This window comes from Marmota flaviventris, chromosome 1, assembly GCF_047511675.1.
Source record: "Marmota flaviventris isolate mMarFla1 chromosome 1, mMarFla1.hap1, whole genome shotgun sequence".
NCBI lineage: Eukaryota > Metazoa > Chordata > Mammalia > Rodentia > Sciuridae > Marmota > Marmota flaviventris.
Genome location: NC_092498.1, coordinates 210,963,733 through 210,985,202, shown reverse-complemented (window position 1 = coordinate 210,985,202; position 21,470 = coordinate 210,963,733). Strand labels below are relative to the sequence as shown.

At 47.0% G+C, this 21,470-nt stretch overlaps 1 protein-coding gene across 7 annotated transcripts in view; it reads right to left on the bottom strand.

Moving 5' to 3' along the window:
- Positions 1-10,246: 10,246 nt before the first annotated feature.
- The window catches only part of Acp5 (acid phosphatase 5, tartrate resistant), a 42,959-nt gene continuing 31,735 nt past the window's right edge, over positions 10,247-21,470 (bottom strand). Inside the window, exons 1-6 of one of the 7 annotated variants that reach the window (XM_027955214.2) lie at positions 13,767-13,928; positions 12,508-12,613; positions 11,995-12,261; positions 11,657-11,784; positions 11,208-11,553; positions 10,247-10,840 (exon numbers count right to left, since the gene is read on the bottom strand). In XM_027955214.2, the coding sequence (XP_027811015.1) occupies positions 10,598-10,840; positions 11,208-11,553; positions 11,657-11,784; positions 11,995-12,261 (984 nt within the window). In that variant the 5' untranslated portion in view covers positions 12,508-12,613; positions 13,767-13,928 and the 3' untranslated portion in view covers positions 10,247-10,597. Of the gene's footprint in view, positions 10,841-11,207; positions 11,554-11,656; positions 11,785-11,994; positions 12,262-12,507; positions 12,614-13,534; positions 13,642-13,766; positions 13,930-21,470 lie in introns of those variants that run through there. The other 6 variants (XM_027955215.2, XM_027955212.3, XM_027955211.2 and 3 more) reach the window with 6 other exon arrangements.

Here is a 21,470-nt window from a genome sequence, read left to right as displayed (position 1 = left end):
AAATCCCCTTCCCTCTCAGGTCCCGCCCACCCCGCCCTAAGAGGCCCGGCGAATAGGCCCCACAGCCTCCAGCTGCTTCTCTGTGCGCACGCGTACTCAAATTTCAGGCAGCGAGGATACTGTGCGCCTGCGCAAAGAGTACTACTTGTAATTGTTGCACCGCTTTGTCGCTACTCTTACTTTCTGGTTAAGTTCCCGGGATTGACTGTTCTGCCGCTTCAGGACCAAATCAGTGCTGGGAAGGCGGCCTCGCCGTGGGCTGCACCACTTGCGTGGTCTCTCTCAGTTCTAGCCCTAGTCCCTTTCCTTCACTGCCCACCTAGACCTCCACTTCGGGCACCCTGTTCATTCCACAATCCCAGCCTTGAGTAGTAGCAAATACCCTTAAGGCTAAATGAGGTTTGAGGGGGAGTATAAGAACCTGTCCTCAAACCCTAAGAGCATCTGCAGTTCTCTTAAAAATTCAAGTTACATTCAGCAATTCAAGAATCTGTATTCCTAACTAGCTTCTCAGCTGGTCCAAGGGCTACACTTTGAGTGCAGAGGTTGGATATGGAATAGAGACCATGTGAGGCCTTGCGGGCCATGTTAAGGCCTTTATTGGATTTTGGGTTGAGGAAGTTATGTTTGATTTAGGGGTAGAGTTTGGTTGGTTCTTGTTTTTGCTTTCTGGTCTGGGTTCTAAGAAGCCCACTCCAGCTGCTTAGCGAAGAATGAGATGGTAGAGTGGAACTAAGAGAACATTTTGAAAGCCCTAGCTGTGATTGGACAAAAGATGGTGTTACAGAGCTCTGGCGCCTTCCATGAAACTGAGGCAACACAAAGGCCTGCTCCAAACCAGATTTTTGCAATTATGTCAGAAAGATTTCAGTCATACTGTTCAGAGTAACAGGCCTGAGTTAATTGAAGGGCTAGAAAAAGAGAAAAGGCACACTCTAGGAAGACAGTAGATCCTCTCAGAGGGGAGGGGGACATTTCAGTACCTCCTGTCCCTCAGTTTTATTGGGAGTCCCAGGAAAGTTTCCAGAGAATCCCACCCAGGAGCCACCTCTTTCTTATTTCTTAACTTTTGACTGAGCAGGATGACACCAAACTTAAGTTCCTACTGCCATGACAACTCTAGGTCACTTTGATCCATGCTGATCAGTCTAACTGGAACCTATTCTTACAGATTTTGGTTAGGGGAAATTAAACTTACCTCCTTGAGTTCTGGGATCTGGTCTTTGTAAGGGTCTCAAAACCCCCCTGTATTCGTCAGGGTTCTCTAAAGGAACATAATCAACAGGAAGTATAATTATAAAAAGGAGACTTACTAGCTTGGCTTATGTGACCAGAAGCTGGATAGTCCACAATGGCCGTCCGCAGGCTGGAGATTTGGAAGAACAAGTAGCTGCGCAGTCCAACAGGCTGAAGCCTCAGAACAAGAGGGTTCAACCCTAGTCGGAGACTGAAGGCTTTTGGAGAATCACTAGCAGAGTCTGCTTTGGAAGAGTGAAGAAGTGAGAGTCCAATTCCTCAGATGATTGCAGCAGCAATGAAGAGACCGCACTCAAGAAGAACCGAGCTTGCATCTGCTGCTGCCGCCTTGTTCTTCCAGCTTTTATTCCATCCAAGCCATCATCCTATTGGGCGGTACTTCCCACACTTAGGGAGGGTCTCCATTTCTGTTGGCTATCCCACATGCCAGTCATTCTTAGACACACCCCATCGGCACACCCATAATCACCTTAATCCTTTCTATTTCTTAATCCAATCAAGTTGATAATTCTAGCCCGGTGTGCTGACGCATGCCTGTGATCCCAGCAGTTTGAGACGCTGAGACAGGACAATTAGGAATTTAAAGCCAGTCTCATCAGGCATTCAGTAACTCAGTGAGGCCCTGTCTCTAAATAAAATACAAAATAGGGCTGGGGATGTGTCTTAGTGTTTGAGTGCCCCTGGGTTCAATCCCCAGGAAAAAAAAAAAGTTAAAAATTCCAATTAACCATTACACCACCCACTTTAGAATAACTTGGATTCTTATTGCCATTTCGGAGTCCAGTTATCCTGCAGACAACAGGTAATTCGCTGAGGAATGAAACATTCTATTGACTTAAGCCAGGTAGGTAAATTGCTTTTTTTTTTTTTTTTTTTAACAATTATTTTTTAGTTGTAGTTGGACACAATATCCTTATTTCATTTATTTTTATGTGGTGATGAGAACTGAACCCAGGGCCCTGCACATGCTAGGCAAGTGCTCCACTGCTGAGCCACAGTCCAAGCCTGGTAAATTGCTTTTTTTTTTTTTTTTTAAAATATTTTTTAGTTGTCAATGGACCTTTATTTTATTTACTTATATGTGATGCTCAGAATCGAACCCAGTGCCTCACACATGCTAGGCAAGCACTCTACCACTAAGCCACCACACCGAACCCCCACCCCCCGTAAATTGCTTTTTTAAAAGAGAAAGCATGTGGGGGGTCTGCACAATGGGACTATTTTATAGAATTATCCTCTTAGCCTCCTGTTCCTATTGCTCATGTCTCTGTAGCTCCTATCAGTGGCCTAGGCTAGGGTAGAATTAGTGGAGGTGGATGGAAGTTTCCACATCTAGAAATCTAATGTGAAGCCAAATTTTGTTTTTTGGACCTAGAATGGGCAGAGAAAGGCCCCAGAATTCCCCCAATTTAGTGAGGACATAAAGGATCAACTCAATGCTTCAGTGCAGCAGAGAAGGCGTATGGGTGGAAGGGGTTGGCAACTCATCTGAGAGGATAGGGGAGGCTTCTGTGGAGGCCTGATGCTCACTCAGGTGGAAACCAGAAGTCTGAGTAGGAGTTAAACAGGCAGGGAGCACCTATCAAATTTATGATGGAGTGAAGCAGAGAGAAGAGTCGAGCAGGACTTCTTGTTGTACAGAGCACCTCGGTGCTGCCTCTTACTCAGAGGAGGAAGGCTGAGGGGAGATGTTTGAAAGGAAATGAACACTGCTTGGCCCTGGTGAATGTGAGACAAATGGAGGCATGGAGCAGGCCATTGGAAATGGGAGTCTGGAGCTTGGGAGAAAGTCCTAGATGGAATTTTAGGAGTCGTTAACATGTGGAGGTTACTGGAAGCCCTGGGGATAGAGGAGGTGACTTGGTGTCAGGGGTGAGGGGCAAAGGACAGTGAAGAAGGCTCAGGAGGAGACCAGGAGTATCCACCTCAGACCTTAGCAGGAGGAGACCAGTGAAGTAGGAGGAGAAAGTTGTGTATTTTTTCCTGGAAGTCTCCAGAAGAAGGTGTTTCAAGATGGGAAAAGTGGTCAGATGTATCACACATCACTGAGAGTTTGAGGAAGATGAGGAAAGAGAATTGACCATTGACTTTGGCAATGTTTTGATTACTGGGGATATTGATAAGAGCTGTTTCTTTTTTGTTTGTTTGTTTGTTTTGTTTTTTGTTTGTTGGAGGGGGTACCAGGAATTGAATTCAGGGGCACTCGACCACTGAGCCACATCCCCAGCCCTATTTTGTGTTTTATTTAGAGACAGGGTGTCACTGAGTTGCTTAGCATGTCACCATTTCTGAGGCTGGCTTTGAACTTGCAATCCTCCTGCCTCAGCCTCCTGAGCCGCTGGGATTTCAGGCGTGGGCCACCATGCCTGGCTGATCTGTTTCATTTTAGCATTCCAGAAAATAATTTGTAATGCAATTTATTTTAAGTGAATGGATCTCCAAGATGTCCCCTAGGGGGCAGTGTTATCCTTGGAACTGCCCTGCTGGAAGACCCTTTTCTCAGTGCTGGCAGAAAGCTGAATACACAGGATGGGAGCATACCATACATGCAACCTTGCAACTTGCTATTTCCAATTATTGGTTTATACATATTCGCATAACTCTTGTTTTCGGTAGCTACCCAGTCCATAGTGCAATTCAGCCATAGTGTATCCAAATATTATTCTGCTAATGAACAATCTCAAGAGCTTTTCAAGTTTTTTTTTCCCCCTGTGATGAAGCAGTAAAAGTCCTTGGACCAACATCCTTAAGACTAGCTATTTTATTGTGTAGGATAGATTACCAAAAGATGACATTGCTAGCTCATAACCCACTTGAATCAAATTGTGAAATATGATATATCAAAAACTATGTAATGTTTTGAACAGCCAACAATAAAAAATTAAAAAAAAAAAAAAGATGACATTGCTTAGTCACAGGGTGGGTATGTTCTTCAGTTTGCTTGAGATCAACAGGTTAATGTTCTTTCTTTTATTTCTCCTTTTCTTCTTTCCTTCTTCCATAGGTTAGTCCATCCATCTTTCTTCCTTCCTTTGAGATATAATTTACAGACAGGGAAACAGCTTGTTTTTACATAATGACATTTGTTGTAATATGCATGTCACCACTATGAAACCATCACCACAAGCCAGATAGTGCAGATCTCCAAGAACTTTCCTTACCCCTTTTGTGTTCCTTCCCTCATCCTTGCACCTAGCACCATCTGCTCCACAGTTTTCATAAAGTCATATAAACAAAATAAAATGACATGTAGGTTTTAAGTTTTGTCTCTTTCACTGATTGTATTACATGATACATATGAGATAATTCATTTTAGCTATGTATATCAGTAGCATGTTCCTTTTTATTATTGAGTTGTGTTCTATTAAATACTTGTTCCATAGTTTGTGTATCCTTTCATCTGCTAATAATGTTGGGTTATTTCCAGTTTGGGGTAATTTCTTTTTTCTTTTCTTTCTTTTTTGTGTCTTATAGAACTGTTATGATTTATCTCAGGGGGAAGGGTTGCAGAATGTGCCACCCCCAAATATGCCACTTTGTCATACAAATTATTCTGAATTAGAAGCTGTTGAAAGTCAGTAGGTATAAGAAGCCTCTCTGGCCTTCTTTGCTTTTTTTTCCCCCAGTGCTAGGGATGGAACTCAGGGCCTTGCATGTGCTAGGCAAGTGCTTTTCCATGGCGTTTACCTCTCTTTGCTTCTTGAATGCAAGAGATAAACCTCTAGATGAAAGATGCCTTCCCTAAACCAAGAGGAAAATAATATCCATCTTTTCAGAAGACAGAAGTCACAACTAAATACAATTTGTTCAGACCAACCTATATATTTCTAGGTATTTTTCCACCATTAACTTCCCTAGCCCATGCCCCTTTATCTTATTATATTTTCATAATTGACAATTGTGTCCAAATCAGTAGGTAAGGTATTGGACTCTGCTTCTTTGGGTCTTCATTTCCTTTTGAGGGCTCTTGTGTCTCATAGAACTTATATTAAATAAACATGCATGCTTTTCTCCTGCTAATGTTTTATGTCAATTTAATTATTAGTCTCATCCAAAGACCCAGGAGGGTAGAAGAGAAATCCTGTCTTCCCCTACACAGGTCTCTGGTGGATATTCATTTTCACCTTTTTCTGTGACTTATTTATTTTTAAATTGGCTAATTTAAAAAATTTCTTTCTTTGTTGTGGTGCTAGGGAGGGACCCCAAGGCCTGGTGCATGCTAGGGAAGTGCTCTACCACACTCCCGATATTTTATTTTGGTACCAGGAATTTGAACCAGGGGAACTTAACCACTGAGCCTCATCCCCAGCCGTTTTTATTTTTTGTTTTGAGACAAGGTCTCTCTACATTGCTGAGGCTGGCTTTGAACTTGCAATCCTCCTGCCTCAGTCTCCGGAGTCACTGGGATTACAGGCATGGCCACCACTCCCGGCCCAAATTTATTTTTGCATATGGTCTAAAGTAGGGTTCAGGATTTGACTTCTTATGACCAGGCAAAACTCACCTCCTTTCCCACAAAGCTTCATATTCCTCAACTTATCATCATGTTCATCTATGACCCTGAATTTGTTCCTGGATAGTCTCTTGCTGTTTGCAGAGCTGATATCATCCTGCTTTGATGATAGTGTGCTTTGTCTTATCTTCCTACCCTTGCTTCTTGGCCTGGAATGGTGACTAGGAAGTGGCAAGGTCTCACTCTCAGTGACATTGTTTGCTGGTGATATGAGGATGCCTGTCTTTTTCCCAGCACCTGGTGTGCAGCGTGGAATGGGGAGTTGAAAATATCCAAATACCCAAGGTAGCTGAAGCCAGTAATGGTTATTTGGGAAGAGGTGAGAAGAGGTGAGACCTTGTGACTAGGATGGGGAACTTTGCCATCATGGTCCTGGCATTTAGAAGTCTTTCTTTCTTTCCCTCCCTCCCTCCCTCCCTCCTTCTTTCCCTCCCTCCCTCCCTCCTTCTTTCCCTCCCTCCCTCCTTCTTTCCCTCCCTCCCTCCTTCTTTCCCTCCCTCCCTTCCTTTCTTTTTTGGTACTGGGGGTTGAACTCAAGGGCACTCAACTCCTGAGCTACATCTCCAGGTCTTTTTAAAAGTTTTGAGACAGGTTAGGCACAGTGGCACACACCTGTAATCCCAGCAGCTTGGGAGGCTGAGGCAGGAGGATTGTGAGTTCAAGGCCAGCCTCAGCAACTGCAAGGTGCTAAGCAACTGGGTGAGACCCTATCTATAAATAAAATACAAAATAGGGCTGGGGACATTGCTCAGTGGTCAAGTGCCCCTGAGTTCAATCTCTAGTACAAAAAAAAAAAAAAAAAAAAAAAAATTATTCAGGATCTCACTAAAATGCCCAGGCTGGCCTAATCTTACAGTCCTCCTGCCTCCGCCTTCAGAGTAACTGGAATTCCAAGCATGCTGCCATGCTGGGCTCCAAAAGGCATCTTTCTAATGATGGTCAAGGGCTAGCTGGTAATGTTTTCTCAGTTGGACAGAAGACCTCAAGGGCCATCACCCACCGTGCCTTGTTCCTTAGTGTCCTTGGGTCACCAGCTACTTGTCTCAGAGCTTTGTTACTTGGTGCTCATGGAAATTAGTGCACAAGAGGGGGCCTGGGTTACAATCCTTCTCTTTGCCACTCGTTTCCCATGTGACATTGAATGTGTCACTTCTCCTTTCTGAGCTCTGGGCCCTGGGAACAAGGACATTGGGCTAAAGTGATCTCTGATTCAGACCCCTGCTTTTCCTGAGTCAGTGGGACAAACCAGGATGGCTGTGAACTGCCCAGATTGTTGGAGTTGAATGAGGGTCTAAGCCAGGAGCTGTGGTGTGTGTGTATAGCCTCGACTGCTCCAGAGGCTGAGGCAAGAGGATCCTTGAGCCCAGGAGGCCGAGGCCAGCCTGGATAATATAAGGAGACCCTGTCTCAAAAAAGAAAAAAGAAAAAAAAATTGAGGGTCTGCCACTTCCTGTGCCTCAACTTGGACTTGATATTTAAGATACTTAATCTGTTCCAGCCTCTTTAATGTCCTCTGAGAAACAAGGAGGATTATGGCGCTTGTCTCATGGATCAGGATCAGAAGTGAGGGGGTTTTTCTGGTTTTGCCTTTTTTATTTTTTGATGCCAGGGACTGAACCCAGGGGTGCTTAATCACTGAGCCACATTCCCAGGGTGGCTGAGACAGGGTCTAAGTTGCTTAGGCCTACTGAGTTGCTGAGGCTGGCTTCCAACTTGCAATCCTCCTGCCTCAGCCTCCTGAGTTGCTGGGATTATTATAGAATTGTACCACTGTGACTGGCTTGCCTTTTTTTTTAAGAGATAGGGTCTTAGTATGTTGCCCAGGCTGGCCCCAGACTCCTGGGCTTAACTGATCTTCCTTCAGCCTTCTGAAGTTCCCCATCCTAGTCACAAGGTCTCACCTCTTCTCAATTTTCCCAAATAACCACTACTGGCTTCAGCCACCATGGGTATTTGGATATTTTCAACTCCCCATTCCACTCTGCACACAGGTGCTCTCCACTGCATTGGCATGTAGTGGTGGTGTTCTTTAGGCAATAGGCTTGGCTGATAGTTATGCCAGCCAGGTAAATGTCAGCTGGAACCAATTCAGGGTTGCACTTTGGTAAGATAGCTTTATTTAATTATACTATACTATATGTGCCTTGTCCCTAAGTCAACAGTATTAACATCTATGAGGCAGCAAATAAAAGAGGTCACTTCCCCAAGTAACATTCTGTCCAGGTTGCTATTTCGCTTCACTCAGCTGGACTGACGGTTGGAGCCAAACAATGAGGTCCCTGCCCTGTAGCCACTGGAGTGGTGGTTGAAGGCGAGCCAAGGGAGCGGTTACTGTGGCTTGCCTTGCACCCGTGGCTCAGCCGTGTGGGTGAATGTTTCTCAACTCTCCCTCAGAGGGGAACTTCGCCCCTAAAGCTGTCAGCTCAGCATGAACACTCTGCTTTCTGTGTTGATCCTAAGTGGGGGTTGGGGGTGTGGGGCTGGGATGTGACTCAGTGGTAGAGCACTTGCCTTGCACGCATAAGGCCCTGGATTCCATCCATAGCACCCAAAAGGGAAAAAAATATCTGTATTCACCCCCAAGAAACAGGCCCTGAAATAATTGTTCTAGAAGTTTTCCTTCATGTATATTTTCACAGATGTATAAAAGCATTGGTCCAGGGATATCTATAGCAGCTTTGTTGGTGAAGGAAAGATTGAGGGCTGGGGTTGTGGCATAGTGATAGAGCGCTTGCCTAGCATGTGTGAGGCACTGGGTTCAATGCTTTGCACCACATTAAAAAAAAAAAAAAAAGAATAAGTTACTAAAAAAAAAAAAAAAAAGGGAAGATTGAAAAAGACCTCAAAGATCACCAGCAAGGAGCCAGTGACATGAGGTGGAGGCTCGGTGGCTGTCTAAACAAAGGCAATCTGGGCTGGCTGTGTGGCTCAAGCTAGCATACTTGCTGAGATGCACTAGTTACTGGGTTTGATTCTCAGCACTACCAAGAGAAGGTGACCAAAAAAAAAGCAATTCACCCTGAGAGCAAATCCTGTTTATCCAGAAACATGTCTGCACATGTAGAAAAGAATGTGCAAGATCACTGCTTGCAGCACTATTTGAAGGTTGCAAAATTATTGGAAATAATTCAGATGACCCTCAGTACATAAGAAAAACAATGGTATACACAAAGGGGAACTTTGGGGCAGATGGAAATGCTGTGTGTGGGTTTGTGCCTTTTTCAAAACTTATCAAACCAGGGATGGGGGTGTAGCTCAGCGGTAGGGTGTGTGCTCAGCATGCATGAGGTCCTAGGTTCCATCCCCAGCGTCACACACACACACACACACACACACACACACAGAGTTTAGCAACCTATACACTTAAAATGTGTAAATTATGTTTCAGTAAAACTGTTTAAAAAAAAAAAAAAGCAAAGTTCAGATCAGTGAGAAGGAGGAAAAAAGCCAATTACCCTTTGTTTTGATTTGCACCAAGAAATTCAGGGGGGGAAAGACATGGCATTTATAAAAAGGCATTTCCTCAGGAGAGGGGAAGGAATGGGGTGAGCTGGGACAGGGAAGGGGTAAGGGATTACACTTTTCTACCGAACTTCAGATTGTGAATGGTGTGAACGTGTCACTGGATCCATATACAAACCAACAAAGATGAATGTCCTCAGACAAACCATGGAAGAACCGTCATTAAATAGTGGAAGGACCCCATGCAGAATTGTGTGTGTCACTCTAGGGTAGAAAAGGAGGATGTTGGCTGGGGGTGTGCCTCAGTGGCAAAACACAAGCTTAGCATGCCCAAGGCCCTCAGTTGAACCCCCAGCACCTCCAAAAATAAGAACAAAACACAAAAGGAAGATTTTTTTTATTATGAAAAAAAATCAACTTATTTCTAGAAAAAGAACATAATAATGGCAGCTGCCGCTGGGAAAAGGGAAGGCACCGGTTGAGGTTTTTTGGTATTGGATATTGCCCTTGGGGGTGCTATTCCACTGAACTAGATCTCCAGCTCTTTTTTGGGAGTGGTACCAGGGATTGAACTCAGAGGCATTCAACCACTGAGCCACATCTCAAGCCCTGTTTTGTATTTCAGTTAGAGACAGGGTCTGAGTTGTTTAGTGCCTCACTGTTCTGAGGCTGGCTTTGAACTTGCGATGCTCTGGCCTCAGCCTCCCAAGTCCCTGGGATTACAGATGTGCATCACCATACCTGGCTAGAGGAGGGCATGGTTTGGAGAGAGGGCCTGCAGATTTGGCCTAGAAGACTTGCTTCATTTTGTATCTTTCTTCCTGCTTGTTTTGTTTTTGTTGTTTGTTTGTTTTGTTTTTTGAGACCCAGTCTCACTATTTTGCCCTGGGAATCATATGCATGTATGAGGACACTTGGTTATGGATAGGTTAGGAGGTGGTGGAAGCAGGGGGCAGAGGCTCAGGAGAGCCTGGGCGCTCTAACCCTAAAGAGACAACACATTCCAGGCACACATGAAGCCTTGACAGTTATGCTTTTATTAAATGGCAGTAACAGAAACATGATTGCTTCAGGAACAAGTTTTCCCTCTCTTCCTCCCAGCTCCCCAAAACTCAGCCTAGGTGAGTCTGGCCATGGGGAGTGACATGCCGGCCGGAACACATGTCCATGCTTCATTCACATGTGTGGGCATCTGTGCCACCATGGCCATGTGGTGCTGTGGCTCTCTTTCCTGATCTACCAGCGCACCAGGGGCCTGAGAGACAACCTACCTGTGGCTGGGGTCTCCACAGGGCCACACACCACCCTTGCAGAAGCCCCACTGCCTCCGGCCTCCAAGTGGGCAGGCAGGGTCCTCCTGGGTGTTCAGGGTTTGGCTCGCTTGGGCAGGCTGGTCTTGAAGAGGGATTTTCCTGAGGCTTCGATGTATGTGACGGTCATCTCCTTAGGGCTTATCTCCACATAGGCAAAGCCACCCAGTGAGTCCTCGGCCCCATAGTGGAAGCGCAGGTAGCCGTTGGGGACTTTGCGCTGGTGCCGCACCGAAGGGTCCATGAAGTTCCCCGCCCCACTCAGCACATAGCCCACTCCTTTCTCATCTTGAAGGTACTGAGGACAGAGGAGGAGGCAAGGTCAGTGGAGTCCCCAGCCCTGACTTAGGGTTAACCAGGGGTTCCACCCACAGCTGCCTTGGGCACAGGGCCAAATCTGTCCCTGACCCCATGATGTTTTTTTCAGCAAAATGCACAACCCCCCCTGACCTCAGTTTCCCCTACAGGGGTGTATTAATGCCACCTCACAGGTCCAGCACTAGTAAGCAACTATTGTCATGATTTTTATGAAACTTTAGGGTATTTTCCTGGATAGAGAGAAAATTCAAATTCAAACCCTTCAGAAGGCCACAGGAGGCCCCCAAACAGCAGGAGGACACCAGAGCTAAGAACCTGGCTCCCCTCCCCACCCACAGAGTCCTCACCTGCAGGTTGTGGTCATGGCCACACAAGTAGGCAGTGACCCCATATTTGACCAGCAGTGGCTGCAGGTGCTTGACCAGACAACGGGTGGGTCCATGTTCCGCAATCGACCACACAGGATAGTGGCCGGCCACCAGCACGTAGTCCTCTTTGGCTGCCGCCAGCTGCTTCTTGAGCCAGGACATCTGGGCTCGGGCCAGCGTCAGGTCTTTGGGCCTCTCAGGCTGCTGGCTGAGGAAATCATTCGAGTTGCCACACAGCGTCACAGTGTCCAGCATGAAGATGGCCACAGATGTGTTGGTCCGTGGGATCTTGAAGTGCAGGCGGTAGAAGGGGCTGGGGAAGTTCCTGTGGAGGAAACCAAGGTCAGGTGTGAGCATTTTGGGCAGAGAAGCACCAGAGCTGTCTCGGGCCCCTTTGTCGCTGTGCGTGAGAGGCAGTGCAGGCTCACCAGCGCTTGGAGACCTTGGAGTAGGCAATCTGTGCCGAGACGTTGCCCAGGTGGTCATGGTTCCCCGCCAGCACATACCAGGGCACATTACGCAGGGAGCGGTCAGAGAACACATCCTCAAAGGTCTCCTGCGGCCAAGAGAAAGGACACCCCCCCACCCAATAAGGGTCAACAGCTACCCCAATGCTGCCACAAAATCAGGGCCCAGGGACCAGGGAGTTAGTGTGTGTTCCAGGCACTGGTGGGTTCCCAGTCAGCTTCCCTTTGCCCTCCCCAGAAGGTCACCAGATTGGGTGGCTTCTTCCCACTGCCATCCCCCTACTTTGCCAATCACACACCTGGAACCTCTTGTCATTGACATCATGCACGCCATTGAAGTAGAAGTTGTCCCCCAGGGACAAGATCAAGTCTGCACCCATGGTCTGCACAGTTCTGGCCATCTCCTTAGCGTTGGCTATCTCCCGGGCTGTGTGGAACGGGGCATTGGGGACTCCTCCCCAGTCACCCACAGCCACAAAGCGCAGGGTGGGGGTGGGGGCAGTACAGTCAGCCAGAGGGAGCAGCAGCGAGGCTTGCAGGACCAGCAGCACCGTCCATGTGTCCATCTGGAGGGGAGAGAACATGTCTGGGGCCCTGGCTGAGGCTGGGGAGCAAACCCTTGAGACCCCAGACTGCCCTGCTCTGAGAGAAGAGGAGACCCCTCCCTACAGGGCTGGCGCAGCAGGAAACCCTTGGGTGTCTAGTTCCCAGGACACTGTGGCATGAACTGGCTGGAAGGACTCCAGGGGCCAGGAAGAGTGGCTCTGCAGGGCCCTTCCACCCTCCCTCATTCTGTTGTACCCAGCACTCACCCTGGGGGAGACACAAGTCAGGCTGTGGGGGCTATGAGAGGCAGGTGGGCTCCAGGGCAGAAGTGGAGGTCACAGAGCCTTTATTCCCTGGGGTGGAAGCGGATCACTAGAGAGGATGATGCAGTTTCTCCGAGGACTGTCCCAGAAGCCCTCCCCTTGGGTCATGTGAGCCCTGGACTTCCCCAGAACTGGACATGGGATTCTGGCAGGGGGTCTGGACTCCCGTGGGAAGCAGCGCTGCCTGCACAGCCTCTGGGCTGCCTGCAGGGGCTCGTTTGTGTTGTGGGCAGAGGTGTCCTGTGTTTCCGAGTGTGTCTGTGCATCTGTGTGTGTGCACGTGCAATGTGTGCATGAGGCTGTGGGTTATATACTACGTGTCTGAGAACATCATGCACATCTGTGTTCTCTGAAGACACGCTTGTCCGACCATGTCTGGGTGGGACTGTTTCCTGTGTGTGGCTGATCAGGCCTGCCTGGGTCTCTGCTCTCTGCAGGGGAGGCCTGGGCTGTGGAGACATGTCTGCTGAGCCAGCCAGTCCTATGTTAACCTGCTAGAGTTCTGCGGAGCATTGTGTAGAAGTTTGTGTGGACCAGAATTTGCAAGTCCATCTTACAGGCCGAGTTGTGCTGTGTGTCTCACGTGAATTGTGTGTCTCAGTGATGTGTTGTTTGACAACATCTGAGCGTGGGACTCTCCAGGGTCCCAGTGCTCTCCCACTTCTCCATCCCGCACAAAAGCGGCCGTGGTGGCCTCCCTTTTCCAGGAAGTCGTCCCACACCCTTCCCTAGTCTCCCACCCCCCTTTCCAGCAGGAGGAACCCAGGCAGGAGGCCTCTGGAGACAGATCATGTGACTGCAGCCTTCTGACCCTCATACCCTGAGCAGCTGCCGGCAGGCGGTTCATGGAAGCCCAGCCTCAGAGGGAGGGGAACAGGGCTGGGTAGTGCAGGGGTGTGGCCGGCTCCTCACCCCCTGGCCTCCCTCCTCTGCTTTGAGCACCGCCCAGACGCGTTCCCTGAACACTCACCACCAGTCCCTCCAATCCCTGCGAGCGAGCGCGGATGGAGAAACCCTCATTCAATGTCAAGGACACAGGCACAGAGAGGGTCGACGGTCACCCAGCTAGGGCTTGCTGTGGGTCCCCTCTCCCTACCCCCCAACCTCTCAGCCGAGACAAACAGGAAGGAAGTGAGTAAGAGGGCTGGCTGAGACCCCTCCCTCGGGGGCGCGGTGCCGAGAGCCCTGGCGGGGGATCTCACCTGCGGTCGGTGGGTTCAGGGTCGAGTCCAAGCGCTGCCACCCGAGCTGAGCTGCAGATCCACAGGGTGCTCGCTCTGGGGCTGCCCGGGTTTTAAGAAGGTGGCAGCCGGCCGGCCCTGCCCGCAGGCCGCAGGCCAGCCCCAGGTGAGCCTAGGCGGAGAGGGCGGGTGCCTCCGCCTCCCCACCCCGAACCCGGAGCCGCCACCAAGAGCCGTGGCCACGCCTCGCAGAGGCCGGCTTGGCGTCTGTGAAATGGGCTAAAGACTCCAGAAGCTGCTCAAACCCATGCATTGCGGTTGTGGCTTGGCCGAGAGGTCAGCTCCAGGACGCGATCGCCTCCTCCTCCTCCCGCACCTCCAGCCCCCGACGCCAACTGGGAGTTGCCACCTGCCCAACGCACTTGGGGCGCCCACTGACCCACTGCCTCGGGCGGTAGCGCTGGAGGAGCCTCAACTCTGGGCTGAGCCAAGATCTAGGAAGGAGGCCTGACATCTTCAGCCGCGGGGCTCCTGGACTTTAAAATGTGTGTGAAAGGCTGGGGGTGTCGCTCGGAGGTAGAGCGCTGGCCTAGCATGCATGAGGCCCTGGATTCCATCCCCAGCACCAAACAAACAGAAGAGAGGGGAGAAGAGTCAATTTTTTCCTTAGAATTCCAAAAAGCCTGAGTAACCCCAGAGCCCTAGAAAGGAGCTTAACTCCTTTCCCATCCCCCGCCCTCCACCCAGGGGATAATGTATGGAAAAGTGAAAAATAGCGACTTTGCAATGGCAGACACCTGGCAGATGCCACCTTAAGGAAATGACCCAGATGAAACGTCATAGTTCTCTCTCATTGGTACCATGTGTCTTTCTGCTAGTATCTGAGGACACCTCCTGTCTGTGGTTTCTTTCAGAAACTCATCACCACAGGCTGTTGTTGAGAAAAATAAATAACAGACAAGCCCACATCGAAGAACAGTCAACAGAATACCTGACCAGTGCTCTACAAACGAATCCAGAGTTGTTGTAGACTGGAGGGGACTGAGGAGGCATGAGGACTGGATGAAGTGTGGGGTCCTGGATGCAATTCTGTACCAGAAAGAGGCCGTGTGGAAAACTGATGAAGTCTGGAGAAAGCCTTGAGTTTTGTAAATAGCAACACAGCCAAGAAATGCCTTTTCGCGCTGGGCCTGGGGGTAATCCCAGTGGCTCAGGAAGCTGAGGCAGGAGGATGGGCAGCCTCAGTTCAAAAAGTTCAAAGCCAGCCTCAGCAACTTAGCAGGCGCTCAGTGAGACCCCCATCTCTAAATACAATACAAAATAGAGCTGAGGATGTGGCTCAGTGGTCGGGTGCTCCTGAGTTCAATCTCTGGTACCCTTCCCCCCAAAAAATGCGTTTGTCTTCTTTTATTTTTTTATTTTTTGGTAAGAAATGAGGTCTCGCCATGTTGCCCAGGCTGGCCTTCAACTCCCAGTTCAAATGATCCCTGTTCCTCACCACAGCCGTCTGCCAAGCTGGAACTACAGATGGGCACCACTGTACCCTATTACTTTTTCTATGCCTGCATTTTTTTTAAGAACTTTGAATGATAGGTGTAAATTATTTATTTAATTTTTTTTTTGAGAGAGAGAGAATCTTAATATTTATTTATTTATTTTTTTAGTTTTCGGCGGACACAACATCTTTGTATGTGGTGCTGAGGATTGAACCTGGGCTGCACGCATGCCAGGCGAGCGTGCTACCGCTTGAGCCACATCCCCAGGCCCTCTGTGCCTGCATTTATCTTTAGAAAAATAGGATACTTTGGGTACCATTTGATAACTTTTTTTAAAAATTTAATTTTTTTTTTTAGTTTAATGATCTTCATTGGCTTTACTTTCAATTCTAGAATTGGGCGATGCTTCAGTCCATTAAGTAGAGAAAGTGTTTCCTTATAACTTTTTCATTTAAGTGTTAGTGAAGCCAGAATTAGACAGGCAGTCAGTGTAGACAGGTAAATCGAGTCAGGTCGGATCAAGGAGGCCAATTTTGAGTGAGTCTGGGGTGTTGGAGACTGTCCCCTGGGGGATTAAAATGTTAATTCCTTCAGAGCCCTTCCTCTAAGCAAGAGCCTGCCCCCGCTCCAACCTGCTTCCAAGGTAACCTGTCGCAGGAATTTGCTCTCCCTACAGGAAGCCATAAGGTTGTTAATGTGCCCGGGGCTACTCACCCTGCTCTTCCCTCTTCAGCCCACCTGTTTCCCACTTTTGGTCCCCCCACGGGGCATTCCTGGGCCTTGTCACGTATGCAGGAAGAAGGATAGAAGGATAAGGGGGAAAGGGCAGGAGAACAAAGGAAGCCTAGGACAGACACAGAAAAAGGGCAGAACGCCTCGCTTCTGGGGATACCAGGATACCAGCTACGGCCCCCTTCTCCCTCGCGGGCAAAGTCTGTTACCCCTTTTTAAATAAACCCTGCTTTATATATGCTTGTCTCGGCGTGCCTCTCTAATGTTCAAACTTCAACATGTGGGGAAGCAGGAGTCCTCACCGATAACCGGCAGTATCATTCACACTTTATTTTTTAAATTTATAAAAGCAAAAAACAAAACAAAAAAACCCCACAGCATGTGTGCATGATTAAAGTTAAGTAGACCTAGGGGGCTGGGAGTGTGGCTCAATTGTAGAACATATATTTAGTACCTGAAAAGCCCTAGTTTCAATCCCTGGCATCCTCCTCACCCTGCATAAATAAATAAGTTAAATTAACCATAATTTCTTCAGGGGAGGCATGTGATAAAACCTGTAGATCCTTGTATATTTCTCTGGTCCCCTCCAGTGTTCAGAAGAGGGTCTTCTCTCTGGATTCACCAGGAGAGACCCCTTCTGCAGATTTTCTGTGGGGTTGGATTAGGATTTGGTTCAAAGTCTCCTTCCGCCTCCACCCATGTCCTTTTATTTTATTTTATCATTATTATTTTTGTGTGTGTGGTGCTGGGGATTAAACCCAGGGCCTTGTGCATGTAAGGCAAGCACTCTACCAACTGAGCAATATCCCCAGCTCCCACCCATGTCCTTTTTCCCAGTACCAATGTCAACTCAACCCCAGACGAAGAAGTCAATCCCAGGCCTGTCCTCCCCTCCCTCCTTCCTTCCCTCCCTCCCTCCCCAACCCTTCCCTAATTTCCAGCCCCCTCCCTTTGTTCTGCTTCTCTGACCTCCACACCCTCCCAGGAACATCCCGAGTCCTCTGACCTCAAGGCCTTCTCACTTGCGGCTCTGGCTGACCGTAGGATTCTTCCTGACTCAGATACCTAGTGGCTTCCTGGCCCACTGTATTTCCCTCCCTTTAACTTATCTTTCGGGGTGTGCTGGGGATGGAATCCAGGGCCTCCTGCCTGCTAGGCAAAGGCTCTGCCTCGGACCTACACCCCCAGCCTGTCCCCAGCCCACAAGCTTATCATCTTGCTATAGTTTTCTCTGAATCAATTATCACTGCTGACAGACTGGTTTATCTTGTTTTCCATCTCTCTCCCCCACGGTGTGAACTCAAAGGAACAAGAATGCTCTCTGTTTTTCTGGCATTTGCAATTGGAAGCCCGCACAGGTGGTCGCTCAGGAATCATTAGGGAAATGATGGAATGAAGGGATGCCCTTTCAGGACACATTGTTCTGTCCATCTTCCATCCAGCCTGAATAGGCAGGCTCTCCCCACCCTCCTGGATTGGATTCCATTGACTCATTTTTAAGTGGTGCCTTTTTTCTGTGTGTGTGTGTGTGGTTGCTTTTGTTTTTATTTTGGTGCTGGAGCTTGAACCTATGACCTCACCCATGCTAAGCTCCACCACTGAGCTGCATTCCCAGCCCCTAAGTGTCATCATTAGTAATCAGCTGGGACATAACTCTTGGAGACTCTCCCACGATTCCTGGTTAGTTGGAGAGAGAGGGAGAGAGAGATCCGTATCTGTATTTATACCCCTGTATCTTGGTACAAAACTTCAAGTACTCTAGTCAGTACACACTAAGAAGTGCTGGTACAATAGAAACCAAAGTAAAATGTGGTATTTGGGGCTGTATCTTTGAGGTAGATTGCATGGTTAGCATGGATAAGTACCTGAATTCAATGCTTTGTTCCAATGAATAAATAAATTGAATGAGTGAATAAAGGTGGGTAGCTTCGGCACTTCTCAGTGGACTTTCTGTTTCAGATTCTAGGTCCTCTGCTGTTATTTAGCTGTGTAACTGTGGGCCAGAAACTTTACCTCTCTGTGCCATACTTCATCTCTAACGTGGGAGATGTTAAAGTTGCTTAGTCAGAGTGTGTGGATCAAGTGATTAGCCACAGTGGAAGGATGCACAACACTACCTTGCACATGGCCAGCAACACTCTAAGCCAGCTGTCACTGTTCATTATTATTTCTGCTATTATGTGTGTGAGTATTAGGTCAAGTGGTGGTAATTCGGATAAACTGAGTACATTTAAGAGACAGAAATGCATGTTTGGGGTGGGGCTCAGTGAATAGAGCACTTGTCTAGAATGTGAAAAACAAAACCTGAGGTTTGATACCCAGCACTGCAAAAATAAATATTTTTTTAAATATTTTTTTTAGTTGTAGATAGACTCAATACCTTTATTTTATTTACTTATTTATTTATTTTATGTGGTGCTGAGGATCAAACCCAATGCCTCAAATTTGCTAGGCAAGAGCTCTACCACTGAGCCACAACCCCAGCCCTAAATATTTTTTTAATTAAGAAAAAGGCAGAAGGGCTGGGGATGTGGCTCAAGCAGTAGCGCGCTCGCCTGGGATGCATGCAGCCCGGGTTCGATCCTCAGCACCACATACAAAAAAAGATGTTGTGTCCGCCGAGAACTAAAAAATAAATATAAAAAATTCTCTCTCTCTGTCTCTCTCTCTCTCTTTAAAAAAATAAAATAAAAAATAAGAAAAAGGCAGAAATGATAGGTTGGGGACCAACTCATTCTAGTTTTTCTTGAACTGTCTTGGTTTTATCACAGAAAGTTCACATTCTGGGAAACCCTTCAGTCCCAGATAAATTGGAACAGTTGGTCGTCCCAAGATAGTGAGACACAGGGGTGGGGCTGGGGTTGTGGCTCAGTGGTAGAGCGCTCGCCTAGCACAGGTGAGGCACTGGGTTCTATCCCTAGCACCACATTTTAAAAAAATAAATAAACAAAATAAAAGTGTTAAAAAAAATAGTGAGACACAATAATTGGTGAGAACTGTAGCAGGATCCCAGCATTTTATTATGAATGACTTCAAACATCCAGCAAAACTGAAAGAATTACACAGTGAAATCCCTATATATTCATCCCTGGATAATGCAATTAATATCTGAATATGGTTTGCTTTGGTATCACCCACCTTCACAGCTTGGTGAATTGGAATCCACCCCTGAGGAGGAGGTGCAGGGAGAGGAACTGCTTTGGGGGAAGTGAACCAACCCCTGTGTGGATGCACTAGGCATGAGGGCGTCCTCCTGTTCAGGTGGGGAGACAGGCTTTCTTGTGGGAGGCTCAGGACAGAGACCTGTGTTAGCCGATTTTCCGTTACTCTCATGTATACCTAAAATAATCAACTTACAGAGGGAAAGGTTTATTTTGGTTCACAGTTCTGGAGGTGCTAGTCCATGACAGGTTGGCCCTGTCACTTTGGGTCTGTGGAGAAGCAGCACATCATGGCAGGAGCATGTGGTGGATCAAAGAAGCCACAGGAAGAGAATGGGACCCACAATCCCCTGTGACAGCACTAATGAAGGATCCTCAACCTCCCACTAGGGCCCACCTCTTAAAGTTTCTACCACCTCCAAGTAGTGCCACGCTCAGGCCCAAACTTTTAACACTGGGCCTTTGGAGGACATTCCAAACCCTAACTATAGCCAGTCCCTAGCATTTTATTTTGCTTATTTATATTTTATATTGCTTATTTATATTTTTATTTATTTTATATTTTACTTATTTATATTTTGGCTCTGGGGATAGAACTTAGGGCTTCACACAAGATATAAAAGTGATCTATCCATGACCTACATCCCCAGCCCTTTTTGTAAACTTTATTTTAAGACAAGATCTGGCTAAGTTGCCCAGGCTGGCCTCAAACTTATAACCCTTCTGCCTTAGCTTCCCAAGTAGCTAGCTCCTGGCATTTTACTATGAAGGATTTTCAAACACAGCAAATTTGGGCAAGTTATATAGTTGATACCCCTACATACTGACCCCTGGATGATGCAATTAATGTTTGGAGCATGTTTGCTTTTATATCTATTGATTTCTATGTATGGATTCATCCATCTTAATCCTTGTCTTTTTTTTTTTTGCAGTGCTGTGTCCCAATAACTCAGGGCCTCATGTATCCTTGGTAATTCTATGCAATTTCTATGCACTTTAATATTAGTTGCATAAATTTGTACGTTTCCTTCCTAACACTTCAGTGCTCTCATTACTAGCTAGAGTTCACTATTTGTTCATAGTCCCTCTCCTCAACCATGTAAAATTTACATATAATGATTCACCGAAATCTACGGGTACACTGATAAATATCAGCTGCAATATAAGCTGGACTTCAAAGCCACTTCTCTGGGATCACTCATTGAATATATCCCATGATATATTGAATATGTCTCATGTATATATGAAATATACGTGTTAATAAACTGTTTAGCCAGGTGCTAAACAGTTTATAATGCAACCATTAAATAAATAACTTATTCACTCCCCAATTGTATTTAAAACAACAACAAAATATAATACAATATAAATATAACAGGAAATTTAAGGTCTTGAAAAATAACTTTTTTTTCCTCAACTCTTCTAAGTTCTTAGCTGGAATGGACCCCTCACACACACACACACACACACACACACACACAGGTTAACAAAAGAAAATGAAACAGTTTATTTATTTTCATTTTTTTGGTGGGGGGTACTAGGGATTGAACTCAGGGGCACTCAAACACTGAGCCACATCCCAAGCCCAATTTTGTATTTTATTTAGAGGCAGGGGCTCACTGAATTGCTTAACGTCTTGCTGTTGCTGAGGCTGGCTTTGAGCTTGCGATCCTCCTCCAGCCATCCTCCTCCCTCAGCCTCCTGAGCCGCTGGGTTTACAGGCGTGCGCTACCACACCTGGCTAAACAGTTTATTAACAGGTATAATTCATATATACATGGGACTCATTCAGTGAGTAATCCCAAAGAAGTGGCTTTGAAGTCCAGCTTATATTGCATGTTCAACAGGAGCAGTAAATTTTTAGAGAGCTGATAGAACCAGGGGATGGCAACTTCCGGGAAATCAAATAAATAGCAGATGGAGGCCAGTTACTAAAGCTCACGTTCCTGTGTGCCATGTCCAGAGCCATAGTGTCTAATGTCATCTTCAATGTCTCAAAGGGTAACCCATAGGTGTGACATAGGATGGGCCAACTGGCATCTACAATTATGCCACTGGTTGCTGGAGGACCTCCTGAGATGACAGGGGGTATCAGAATGGAGTGCCCCCCCATTTTTTTTTTTTCCAAAAGAGTCCACAGAAGGAAAGAAGTTCAGGGACATTTGAAAGAAATCTTTGCTGTCCCATAGTCTTCATTCCATCATAATAGGAAAGAATGAATTCTATTTCCTTCCTTCCTTCCTTTCTTTCTTTCTTACTTTTTTTTTTTAAATTTTAATCTGGAGTTTGAATTAGGGACAGTTTATATCCCCAGTCCTTTTTAAACTCTGTGGCTC